Source organism: Abramis brama, assembly GCF_963993115.1.
Source record: "Abramis brama genome assembly, chromosome: 12".
In the NCBI taxonomy this organism is placed as follows: domain Eukaryota; kingdom Metazoa; phylum Chordata; class Actinopteri; order Cypriniformes; family Leuciscidae; genus Abramis; species Abramis brama.
Window position 1 is genome coordinate 13,351,978 of NC_139974.1, and position 13,640 is coordinate 13,365,617.

The 13,640-nt window shown below is 45.6% G+C and overlaps 1 protein-coding gene across 1 annotated transcript in view; it reads right to left on the reverse strand.

Moving 5' to 3' along the window:
• Positions 1-13,640, reverse strand: part of LOC311093136 (fibrocystin-L-like) — a gene marked incomplete at its 5' end in the record, with an annotated part of 68,731 nt that overhangs the window by 25,699 nt on the left and 29,392 nt on the right. Inside the window, 2 exons of the mRNA XM_084130287.1 lie at positions 12,283-12,453; positions 12,713-12,866. Of these exons, the coding sequence (XP_083986413.1) occupies positions 12,283-12,453; positions 12,713-12,866 (325 nt within the window). The remainder of the gene's footprint in view (positions 1-12,282; positions 12,454-12,712; positions 12,867-13,640) is intronic.

Sequence of the window (13,640 nt, forward strand, 5' to 3'; positions counted from 1 at the left end):
ATACAGGTAAGTATGGCAGAGAGTCTGTGTCATGTATAGACGAGATCAGACAATGACTGAATGTTTGTAGCAGGTATATATGGGTGAACTGATGATGAGGTCCAGGTGACGGTGATTAGTAATCAGGTGACAATGAGCGTGTGAATGACTGAGTGGGCGGAGTGAGGGAATGCGTGGAAGGAGATGGTGATGGAATCCTGACAGGATGGCCTCTGGATGGTGAAAGGTCCAATGAATCGAGGACTCAGCTTACGGCAAGGCAGGCGGAGGCGAATGTCCCTCGTCGATAACCACACCTTCTGACCAGGTTGGTATTGGGGTGTATCGGCTCGTAGACGATCCGCTTGATCCTTGTGCCTCCGCACTGCCTGTTGTAGATGCACATGAGCTGAGTCCCATACCCCCTCACTCTGATGGAACCAAAAGTCGACAGCTAGAACCTCCGAGGACTCACCCGACCAAGGGAAGAGAGGTGGCTGATATCCGAGGAAGCACTGAAAGGGGGTGAGCCCGGTGGTACGCTGAGTGAGGGAATTCTGAGCGTATTCGGTTCCAGCTGTCTTGGTACTGGTGGCAATAAGTTCGCAGATAACGTCCTATCTCCTGAATTTTCCGCTCAGTCTGGACGTTGGTCTGCGGATGATAGTGACAGTGACCCCGAGGAGCTTGAAGAAGGCGTGCCACACCCGGGAGATGAATTGGGGTCCCCTGTCCGAAACGATGTCTTCTGGAATGCCGAAATTTCTGAATACATGATGAAACAATGCTTCAGCTGTTTCTAAAGCCGTGGGTAAACCAGGTAAAGGTATCAGCTTGCAGCCTTTGGAAAATCTATCCACAACGACGAGCACACAGGTAAATCCACCGGATCTAGGAAGGTCAGTCATGAAGTCCACTCCGATGTGTGACCAAGGGCGTCTGGGTATAGGTTGTGGCACAAGTTTACCCTCAGGTAGTTTCCTGGGAGTGTTGGTGATGGCGCAGACTGAGCAGCCACGGACGAACCTGGAGACATCTTCGGAGATGGACGGCCACCAGTACCGCTGACTGAGGAGCGAGAGGGTACGCTTGCTACCTGGATGTCCAGAGCCCGGAACTGTGTGAGCAAAGTCCAGAAGGGGAGTACGAAGATGTTGAGGTACGAAAGTACGCCCTTCTGGACCTCCCGGCGGAGCAGGATGGCGACAATTTTCCTGAGAGATTTGCTGGTCGATGTCCCAGAGAATGGGACTGAGGATTAAGGCTGGAGGGAGGATGGTTTCAGTACTGAGGTCCTCTGAAGATGAATGATGGAGTCTGGAAAGAGCGTCTGCCTTGCAATTCTTACTTCCTGGACGGTAAGTAACAACGAAGTTGAATCGAGTGAAGAAGAGTGCCCAGCGGGCCTGGCGAGGATTCAATCTTCTTGCCTCACGAAGATATTCCAAGTTGCGATGATCTGTAATTACTTCGAACTGGTGATTTGCTCCCTCCAGCCAATGTCTCCATTCTTCTAAAGCCAGTTTTATGGCTAGCAGTTCCCGGTTGCCGATGTCGTAGTTTTGCTCTGCCGGGGACAGCTTTTTGGAAAAGAAGGCACATGGATGGAGTCTGGGAGGCTCACCCTGCCGCTGTGACAGCACCGCTCCAACCCCAGTGGAAGATGCATCGACCTCAACGATGAAAGGAAGTTCTGGATTGGGATGGATGAGGATTGGTGCTGTCGTGAAGACTTCTTTGAGGCGATGGAAGGCTTGGATAGCTGTGGGATTCAAGGACAGAGACTTGGGTCGATTCTTTAATGAAGATGTGAGAGGAGCACTGATGAGACTGTAGTTCTTGATGAATCTTCTGTAGAAGTTTGCAAAACCGAGGAATCTTTGAAGTTCTTTGACAGATGTGGGTAATGGCCAGTCTTGGATTGTTTCCACCTTCCTCTGGTCCATCTGGATACCATGCTGATCTATGATGTAACCCAGGAATTGAACAGAGGTGATATGGAACTCACACTTCTCCAATTTCAGGTAAAGCTTGTGTTCTCTCAGTTTCTCTAGTACTTGAATGACATGACGATGGTGTTCAGCAATTGAAGATGAATAGATGAGGATATCGTCAATGTAGACAATCACAAAGCGGTTGAGGTACTCACGGAACACTTCGTTCATGCACCCTTGGAAGACCGCTGGAGCGTTGGACAGCCCGAAGGGCATAACCTGATATTCATAATGGCCAGATGGGGTGACGAACGCTGTCTTCCACTCATCTCCATGCCGTATACGGATCAAGTTGTATGCACTCCGAAGGTCCAGTTTCGAAAATATGCGAGCCCCACGCACCTGCTCCAAGGCAGCTGGGACCAGAGGAAGGGGATAACTGTATTTGACGGTTTGAGAGTTGAGATGACGATAATCGATGCAGGGCCTCAAGCCTCCGTCCTTCTTACCCACAAAGAAGAAACTTGAAGCGGCAGGGGAGGTCGATGTGTGGATGAACTGTTGTTGTAAAGCCTCCTCCACATACTTCTCCATGGCCTTCTGCTCCGGGATGGACAGTGGATAGATACGACCTTTAGGTAGAGTGGCTCCAGGTAGCAAGTCGATTGCGCAGTCCCATGGCCGATGAGGTGGTAGTTTAGTAGCCAGTTTCTTGCTGAACACATCCTGGTACGCCTGGTACTCCACTGGAATCTCTACTTGATGCTCTACTTCAGGGCTCTCAACCGAGGTGGAACAAACAGGAACTTTGGACCTCTTCTGAGGCGTCGATGATGAAGAAAGGATATTCTTGATGGATGATAGACAGGACAAATGGCAGGACTCACCCCAACGTAATACTTCACCAGATTTCCAGTGGAGCGTCGGAAATCTACCAAATCTCCTCTGAATGAAGACAACCAACACGCAGCGTCAGAGTAGGTGAACAGTGACGAATTCGACCTCGACCCAGCGGTTTTCCCTGGATGGTTTGTACATGGAGGTCTTGAGAATTGCGATGTTTGCGGATGTTCAATTTTTGGAGAAGCTGTGTGGAGATGAAATTCCCCACCGAACCAGAGTCAATAAGGGCTTGCGCTGAGACACAAATACGATAAGTTAATACAAGCACAGTGGTGCGATTTAAAGCTTCAATTTTAGGTGAGACTTGAATTGTGCTTACCACTGGGCATGGAGGTCGAACAGGGCAAGAGCTGAGAAGATGATTATCAGATGCACAATAGAGACAGAGTTTATGAAGAATTCGTCGTTGACGCTCTGAAGCTGGAAGATGGGCGGAGCCGAGATCCATAGGCTCTGGTGCTGGAGGAGTGACTGATGGAACCGTGGGCAGAGGACATACAGTGGGAGTCGGAGAATCACAGGCTGATAGTCTTTGCGAAACTCGAATGGATTTTTGAATTAATTTCTCAATTCCCAGACTGTCGTCGTAAACCACCATCAACTGACGAATGTTAGGGTTCAAACCATGACGAAAAGCTGTGATCAATGCTGCCTCATTTCAACCACTGGATGCCGCTAAAGTGCGGAATCGTAAAGAGAAAGTACTCACAGAAGATTGGCCTTGACGAAGATTGTAGAGTTGATCATGTACTGATAGATCGGCAGCTGTTTGACCGAAAACTTCTTTGAAGTGTTGTATGAAACCGGAGAGGGATTTGACGACTTCCGAATCCGAATTCCACAGAGACTGTGCGCACTGAAGTGCTTGCCCAGACAGAAGTGAAATGATGAAAGCAACACGAGCTGAATCGTTGATGAATTGATGTTCTTGCATGGAGAAATACAAAGATACCTGAAGTAGAAACCCACTGCAGTCCTCCGCCTCACCGGAGAATGTCGCTGGTCGGGCCATGGGACACGCTGAGGCAGTGAACGAAGCAACGGGGGCTTGAGGAAGTGAAGCTGAAGAGGTGTGTTGATGAATGGCGATCGGATTGACAGGTGAATTCGCTGTGGATTCCGAAGGATTCTGCATGGTGGTCTGATCTTCTGTCAGGTTTGGCATAGACGAAGCAGACAGAATGGTAAGTTAAATGCTTTAATTTGCAGAATGGATCGGTACAGCGAAACAGGTGAGTAAACAGTAAGTTGAATTTCAAATGATAGCTTAACTGAAGTGTAACCAAGTCTCTCTCTCTTTCTCTTGCAGATGATGATGAAGGAGTTCCTTAGAAGACGGAATGGTGACTGGCTGAGAAGATCGGGATCGAACGTAGGTATACAGGTAAGTATGGCAGAGAGTCTGTGTCATGTATAGACGAGATCAGACAATGACTGAATGTTTGTAGCAGGTATATATGGGTGAACTGATGATGAGGTCCAGGTGACGGTGATTAGTAATCAGGTGACAATGAGCGTGTGAATGACTGAGTGGGCGGAGTGAGGGAATGAGTGGAAGGAGATGGTGATGGAATCCTGACAATAGAATAGAATAGAATAGAATAGAATGAGGCATTTATATAGCGCTTTCATGTGTACTACTGTACACCCAAAGCACTTTACAATCATATCAGGGGATCTCTCCTCAACCACCACCAGTGTGCAGCATCCACTTCAGTGTGAGAATCGAGTTAGACACCCAGGAAAGTGGTCTGCTGAGAAGGAGTTAAGACAATCTTCTGACCATTCAACCTGAGACCAAGAGACCGGAGGTTGTGGAAAAGGACGTCCCTGTGACGACACACCAGCTCTCTGGAATGAGCCAGAATGAGCCAGTCGTCTAGATAATTTAGCACACGGATGCCCTGGAGCCTCAAGGGGGCCAGAGCTGCATCCATGCACTTGGAGAACGTTCGCGGAGCCAGAGCTAGACCAAATGTAAGGGCCCGATACTGATACGTCTTTACCCCAAAGGCAAACCGGAGGAACTTCCTGTGCCGTGGAATGACCTGGATGTGGTAATAGGCGTCCTTCAGGTCCACGGTGACGAACCAGTCCCCTGTTCGAATCTCCGCCAGGATAGTTTTCAATGTCAGCATCTTGAACTTCCCTTTCTAAAGGGAAAAATTCAGACGACGCAAGTCCAAAATGTGGCTCAGACCCCATCCTTCTTTAGGACGAGGAAGTAGCGGCTGAAGAAACCGCAGTTCAAGTCTGAAGGTTTACCTGAATTTTGCTAAACCTGAGGTTTAATATAATGCCACCTTTATACTCAAAAAACATCTATAGAGGATGCATTATATATGTAATACCTTATTCAAATTGAAATGAGTGACAATTTTAGAGGGTTCACACACAGGCCTCTGTTCGGGGCTTCAGAGTTGTTTATGATCAAAGTTATACAACTCCAATTTAAGTTACTTTTGGGTGCAATAACTTTTACATTGAATGTCAAGTCTGTGTTTTAGCAAAAAAAAAGGTATGTGTCCAAAAACACGTACTGAGGAGGAGTTACATGACATAGGCTAAATCCTTTACATCTCTGGTTCACCCCAAACAAAGATAAAACCTTACAGTAATCTCACAAAATTATGTATTCCATAAGTATGTAATCATGTCAGGGCAATTTAGACAAGTCAAATGGATTCATAGACCCAGAAAACATGGAGTTCCCTTTCGAAAGGGAACTCTACACTACGTCAGAATGACGCTATGGGGAACGCCTCAGGCGTGACAGGTGTCTGAAATAAATATCAACTCACGTCAATTATGTTGACCGGCGACAGCCCGTGAATCATCAGCTTGATTGATTAACGCGCAACCTGGATGTATAAAGGGAAGCCTTGCATACATGACAACATCTTTTCGTCTTCAGGGACTGTTTGTCTGTATTGAGAATATCGCTGAAGCGCGCGGGAGGCTCTCGAGAGAGCCTCTTGTGCAAACTGTGAGCGTTTTTTATTTAAAAATGCTCCGCTTTCGCGGACCCTTTTCTCGAGGGAGGAGGGTTCAGCATCTGAGCTGTGGTGCGTGCGATCTGTGAAACAATACTGTTTGGGTACGAGGCGTTCACAGTCAGTTCCTGAGGGTGCTGGCAGTGTTCATTAAGAAATATCTCGGCGCGCGTGAGAAAGAAAAAATCCGTGCGCTGTCGGATGTTTCAACCTCGCAACTGTTGACTTTCTTCTCGAGGGATGAAAGCCAAATATTTTTGAACGGCTCTTTTCTCGCGCTTGCCGAGGCAGTGTGTAGATTACGAGAACGTATAAATGTTAAAACAGTATTGTCTGGTGAGTATGGCTGCATTTAATTCTATGAATTAAAATAATGGAATATTATCTGACTTTTAAGAAGTTAGATATTTAGTAATTCAGCCTATCATCCAGATCGCGTTACCCAGTGTTTTTGGCTGCATTTTAATTGAAAAATGAGCAGTGAACAAAAAGAGCAGGTGTAATTCTGGTCTTTTTGTAAAATGTGAAATTAACATATTTCTGTTTCTTTTCAGACCACATCTCCTGTTTTAGAGTCTGGGGCAAAATGTTATGGGAGTAAATCTAAAGATTTTTTCGATGGTCAGGTAGTAGGTCTTAACAGGCCTCCTTGACCAGACAGTCCCCATTTTGCAACCGGACAGTGCTTGGGCCTCCCTGAGGTGAGCTCCCAGGAATTGACTGTCAAGGAGTAATGTGGTTATCAGGTTATAGGCCTCACTAGGCCTTCCTGAATATGAGCTTCCACATACTATGGTTAAATGAGCTCCCACATATTATGGTTATCAGGTCATAGGCCTCACTAGGCCTTCCTGAATATGAGCTCCCACATACTGTGGTTATCAAGTTATAGGCCGCTCCAGGCCTTCTTGAATATAGCTCCCATATAATGTGGTTATCAGGTCATAGGCCTCACTAGGCCTTCCTGAAAATGAGCTCCCACATACTGTGGTTGAATATGAGCTCCCACATTCTGTGGTTATCAAGTTATAGGCCTCACCAGGCCTTCTTGAATATGAGCTCCCACATACTGTGATATGAGCTCCCACATTCTGTGGTTATCAAGTTATAGGCTTCACCAAGCCTTCTTGAATATGAGCTCCCACATACTGTGGTTATCAGGTCATAGGCCTCACCAGGCCTTCCTGAGTTTGAGCTCCCACATACTGTGGTTGAATATGAGCTCCCACATACTGTGGTTATCAGGTCAGAGGCCTCACCAGGCCTTCTTGAAAATGAGCTCCCACATACTGTAGTTGCCAGGTTATAGGCCTCACCAGGCCTTCCTGGTTATGAGCTTCCACATGTCAGGTTACAGGCCTCACCGGCCTTCCTGAATGTGAGCTCCCACATACTGTGGTAATCAGGTTACAGGCCTCATCAGGCCTTCCTGGTTATGAGCTCCCACATACTGTGGTCGCCAGGTTACAGGCCTCATCCGGCCTTCCTGGTTATGAGCTCCCACATACTGGGATATCAGGTTACAGGCCTTTCTAGGCCTTCCTGAATATGAGCTCCCATACACGGTGGTCGCCACGTTACAGGCCTCGCCAGGCCTTCCTGGTTATGAGCTCCCACATACTGTGGCGCCAGGTTACAGGCCTCACCGGCCTTCCTGGTGATGGGCTTCTACATGTCAGGTTGCAGGCCTCACCCGGCCTTCCTGAATGTGAGCTCCCACATACTGTGGTCATCAGGTTACAGGCCTCATCCGGCCTTCCTGGTTATGAGCTCCCACATACTGTAGTCGCCAGGTTATAGGCCTCACCAGGCCTTCTTGGTTAGGAGTTTTTCACATGTCAGGTTTCGGGCCTCGCCGGCCTTCCTGAATGTGAGCTCCCTCATACTGTGGTTGTACATGAGCTCCCACATACTGTAGTCGCCAGGTTATAGGCCTCACCAGGCCTTCTTGGTTAGGAGTTTTCACATGTCAGGTTTCGGGCCTCACCGGCCTTCCTGAATGTGAGCTCCTACATACTGTGAGCTTCCACTTACTGTGGTTATCAAGTTATAGGCCTTACCAGGCCTTCTTGATTATGAGCTCCCACATACTGTGGTTGAATATGAGCTCCCACATTCTGTGGTTATCAAGTTTTAGGCCTCACCAGGCCTTCTTGAATATGAGCTCCCACATACTGTGGTTATCAGGTCATAGGCCTCACTAGGCCTTCCTGAGTATAGCTCTCACATACTGTGGTTGAATATGAGCTCCCACATTCTGTGGTTATCAAGTTTTAGGCCTCACCAGGCCTTCTTGAATATGAGCCCCCACATTCTGTGGTTATCAGGTCAGAGGCCTCACCAGGCCTTCCTGAATGAGAGCTTCCACATATTTTGGTTGAATATGAGCTCCCACATGCTGTGGTTGTCAGGTCACAGGCCTCACTAGGCCTTCCTGAGTATGAGCTCCCACATACTGTGGTTGAATATGAGCTCCCACATACTGTAGTTGCCAGGTTATTGGCCTCACCAGGCCTTCCTGGTTACGAGCCTCCACATGTTAGGTTACAGGCCTCACTGGCCTTCCTGAATGTGAGCTCCCACATACTGTGGTGAATATGAGCTCCCATGTTATATGGTTATCAGGTCAGAGGCCTCACTAGGCCTTCCTGATTTGAGCTCCCACATGCTGTGGTCGCCAGGTTAGAGGCCTCACCGGCCTTCCTGAGTATGAGTTCCCCCCATGCTGTGGTTGTATATGAGCTCCCACATACTATAGTCGCCAGGTTATAGGCCTTACCAGGCCTTCTTGGTTAAGAGCCTCCACATGTCAGGTTACAGGCCTCACCGGCCTTCCTGAATGTGAGCTCCTACATACTGTGGTCATCAGGTTACAGGCCTCATCTGGCCTTCCTGGTTATGAGCTCCCACATTCTGTGGTTATCAGGTCAGAGGCCTCACCAGGCCTTTCTGAGTATGAGCTCCCACATACTGTGGTTGTATATGAGCTCCCACATACTGTAGTCGCCAGGTTATAGGCCTCACCAGGCCTTCTTGGTTAGGAGTCTTCACATGTCAGGTTACAGGCCTCGCCGGCCTTCCTGAATGTGAGCTCCTACATGCTGTGAGCTTCCACTTGCTGTGATTATCAAGTTATAGGCCTCACCAGGCCTTCTTGAATTTGAGCTCCCACGTGCGGTGGTCGTTAGGTCACAGGCCTCACCGGCCTTCCTGAGTTTTAACCTTCCACAATTAGTGGTCACCAGGCTTTAGGCCTCTGCGGCCTTCCTGGTTATGAGTTCTTTCATGTCAGGTGGCAGGCCTCACCAGGCCTTACTGAATGAGAACTCCCACGTATTGTGTCTATCAGGTTGCAGGCTTCTTCTGGCTTTCCTGATTATAGGTTCCCACGTAAGGTGGTTCCCTGGTTACAGGCCTCACCAGGCCTTCCTGGTTTTGAGCTTTTACATGTCAGGTTACAGGCCTCATCCGGCCTTCCCGAATGTGGGCTCACACATACTGTGTTTTTAGAGTGATGAAGTACGAGCAAACCTTTACTTCATTCCTTTTTGGTACATACGTTCCGTACCTTTTTTAAACCATGCTTATGGTAAGTCACACGACTTATGTCTTGTGTATTTTCTAAAATCCATTTTCTATGGTAAGGGTCATGCGCGTATCGCTTCTGTCCCTTCCTATGTGGCTCAGACCCTGGTCTTTCTCTTCGGGTCCCATTCTAGATACTTCCTGTCGTCACTTTATTACGACAGATGTTTTTCTCTAGTTAACTTCCACATTCTGATGAGCTCCCACACACTGTGGTCACCGTGTTACAGGCCTCACCGGCCTTCCCGAGTATGAGCTCCCACATGCTGTGGTCGCCAGGTTAGAGGCCTCATCAGGCCTTCTTGGGTTCAGAATGGCTAAGTACATGCACTTTCTTTCATGTACTTTCTATTTCCATTTTTTATGGTAAGGGTTGTGCGCTGTACGCTTTATTCCCTTTCTGAAAGTGAGCTCCCACATCCTGTGGTCGCCAGGTTAGAGGCCTCACCGGCCTTCCTGATAGGAGCTCCCACATGCTGTGGTCACCAGGTTAGAGGCCTCACCGGCCTTCCTGATAGGAGCTCCCACATGCTGTGGTCACCAGGTTAGAGGCCTCACCGGCCTTCCTAATATGAGCTCCCACATGTTGTGGTTGCCAGGTCAGAGGCCTCACCGGCCTTCCTGAAGGTAAGCTCCCACATATTGTGGTTGAATACAAGCTCCCCCATGTTGTGGTCGCCAGGTTAGAGGTCCTACCAGGCCTTCCTGGAGGTAGCTCCCTTTAGGCCCTCACAGGCCTCCTCAGTGTTTTGAAACACAAACACTGGGTAGATCCATGGATCGAGTAGAGAGACTCCCCTCGCTGGCAAGGGTTGTAAAGCACTATGCTGAGTCATACTCTCCAGGGTTTCCCGTCTCTGAGATCCGGGCTGAGTGGTTCACTGCCTGTTTTGCAGTCCCTCGGGTTGGATGCCTTCTTAAGGCAAGTGTCCAGAGGCTCTGTCTTCAGACAGACAGGAAGTGGCCAGACTCTAGTGTCTTATGTAGTGACACCAGGTCAGGCCTGCCTGGTGGTATTTCAGGTGGCACGCTCCCCTGAATAGTGACTGGCTGGGAGTCCCTTGGGCCCCCTAGCCACACTCCCTAGAAGGGACCCCTTCTTTTGGAAGCTGTGGTCCTAAGCCTTTGAGCTGGCCCAGATATACCCCCCATTAACTATGTTCTGGCGGTTTCTTGGTTCATTAGCTTGGGTGATGACCGGTAGGGAGTGCTGTCACTGACAGCCCGATGTGACCTAAGGGTGAGTGGTTCCAGTGTTTTCTGAATTACTGGTTCGGACAGTTGTCACTGCCTTTGGGCATGCACTCCCCTCAGCATGGTGGCGTTGGTATATCGTTCCCCATAGCGTCATTCTGACGTAGTGTAGAGTTCCCTTTCGAAAGGGAACGTCTCAGGTTACGACTGTAACCTATGTTCCCTGAGAACAGGGAACGAGACACTACGTCTTCCTGCCATGCCTCGGGGCCTGCCTGCAACAGTCCCTTCAGACGATAGGATGTTGTCATGTATGCAAGGCTTCCCTTTATACATCCAGGTTGCGCGTTAATCAATCAAGCTGATGATTCACGGGCTGTCGCCGGTCAACATAATTGACGTGAGTTGATATTTATTTCAGACACCTGTCACGCCTGAGGCGTTCCCCATAGCGTCATTCTGACGTAGTGTCTCGTTCCCTGTTCTCAGGGAACATAGGTTACAGTCGTAACCTGAGACGTTAGGCACCAAGATTACTTGACTAGGTCAAATAATGAAGGAGTTAGGACATTTTAATTTTAAATTACACCTTTCTAGTGGTCAAACTTTGGTAAACTTTTAGTATGTTATTAAGGACACCTTATACTACAAAAAAAAAAAAAACAGCTGAGAAACTTCTTGTTAGAATTTTTTGTTAGTTTTTTCTTCATATATGCAGCCGCCTATGGTACTTTTTGTGCCTGACAGCATCTGGTCAACATTGAAAGTGAATGTTTGTGAATAGCTGCTCTGATATTATGCTTAACGCCTCTTTTGTGTTAAAGGTTTGGAATGACATGAGGGTGAATAAATGATGGGTGATTTTTTTTTTGGGGGGGGGGGGGGGGTGAATTATTGTTTTACAATTTTTTAAAAACATAGATAACAAAAATTGACTTGTATTGACCAGGGTTATTATCATTAACTGAAATTAAAACTTTAAAAGAAATTCAAGGATGTCAAACAAGCATGCTTGAGCTTCCATTTATGAAATTAGTTTGTTCGCTTATAAAGCAACAATATAATATAAGCAAATTTTTTTTAATAAATAATAATAAAGTTCATCATATAAAGCGATTGCGTCTCTTCAGAAGAATTGGATTAAACTCCTCGTTTCATATGGATTTATTTTATGATCTCTTTATGAATGATTTAAGTGTCAAGAGTTTTGGGTGACTTTCATTGGAGGGACAGAAATATTTCAGATTTCATTAAAAATATCTTAATTTGAGTTCAGAAGATGAACTAAAGTCTTATTTCTGAGTGAACTAAATAAAAACTAAATAAATTAGCTTTTAAACTAAATAAAAATTAGAAATGTTGCTCTGTCAACTAACTGAAATAAGTTTAGGTTGAAGCATTTTTTAAAAATAAAATAAATCTAAATAGTAATATATATATATAACAATAAAAAATACTAAAAATTTTAACTAAATAAAAAATAAAACTGAAAAAATAAAATATAAAAGCTAATTCAAAATATTAATGAAAATATAATAGTATACAAAATAATACTAAAATAACACTGCTATTGGCTGTACAACACATAAATGTTATATTTAGAAACAATAATGCCACAGTGAACAATGATCACTTTGTATCCAAGCATGACTGGAGGACAATCAGCCACAATGTAATTCTGGTGTGTTCTGCACCTGAAACCTGTGCCGGTAATCGTGAGTCTGGTGCCTCCAGCGGTTCCCCCTCTGCGTGGTGAAACGTTGGTGATAACAGGGGTCAGAGAGGATCTGTAAGTATAGCTGTTCGTGAGGTTGACGGTGTCACCTCCATTCATCACTATGACTGTGCAGGCCAGCTCTGCTTCACTTCCTGCAAGAGACAAAAACAGTCATTAAGATACAAGAAGGCAGACTAATATCAGTTCTATTCATCTGTGACTTGTTTCCGAGCTGTCACATTTGTCATTGTCTCTCAGTGACTGACGTCTTTCAGTTCCAAGCATTCCTGGCATGTTTTGCAAATCTTTGTACTGGGAGTTCATTGAAATACTTAATTTGATGGATTAAGCTTTGTTATGCTAATGGAACATTTCTAGACACACATGCAATGCTTTTAAACTGATACGTGCCATTGTTGGGTGGGACCTCGCAGTTCAGCTGGGTAGATGTGGAGTTCTGCAGGTGCACGTTACACTCTCTGTTACAGATAAGGACTCTTGTGATGTTTGGGTCAAATCCAGAGCCTTGAATGGCAACAACAGCTCCTCCGGCGTAACTTCCTACAGCAAGACAGAGCAAATAAGGTATCCTGTAGTGTCTTAATAATCTGTTATCTTGTATAAATATTACAGTAAGTATGGAAAGGCACTGTGTGACAGTGGTTCCCATCTAGTTTTGCTTCAGGACCCACATTTTTTAATCAAACATAACAAAAGTGTCCCTAAAATCAAACAATGATATTACCATGAACTTCATGGTCTTCATAGAAGATTCATAATCTTGTAAATGTATAAGCAATTTTTTATTTATTTTTTATTGTTTTTGTGTTTTGAAAATCTGTTTTTGCTTCTAATCATCTTTTGAATTTTGATTGATTGGATTGATGTTCTTGGCAGCAAATAATTCACTGGACAAATACAATTGATATTCATTTGAAAATTCATGTTTTGTTTTTCCATGATGAGGACATCACACAACCAACCTATGTTCACAGATAAATGTGATCGATAAATGTGGCCAAGAAGTGTTAAGTTTGATTGACATCATCAAAATATATTTTACAGGAATAAATACATGCATGCATTTTAACACATATTAAAATAGAAAATAGTTATTTTAAATTTTAATAATATTTTACAATATTTACTTTTTTATTGTATTTTTGGTCAAATAAATGCAGCCTTGGTGCCATTCTCAAAAACAATTTTTGTTTTTTTACCATCCCCAAACTGAAAATGATGGTTTATGCCTTATTAGAAATCTGTGATTTTGTGATGCCACAACAAATGCATTAACACAGTAACAAGGGGAATTTACATATGTTTAATTGTAAG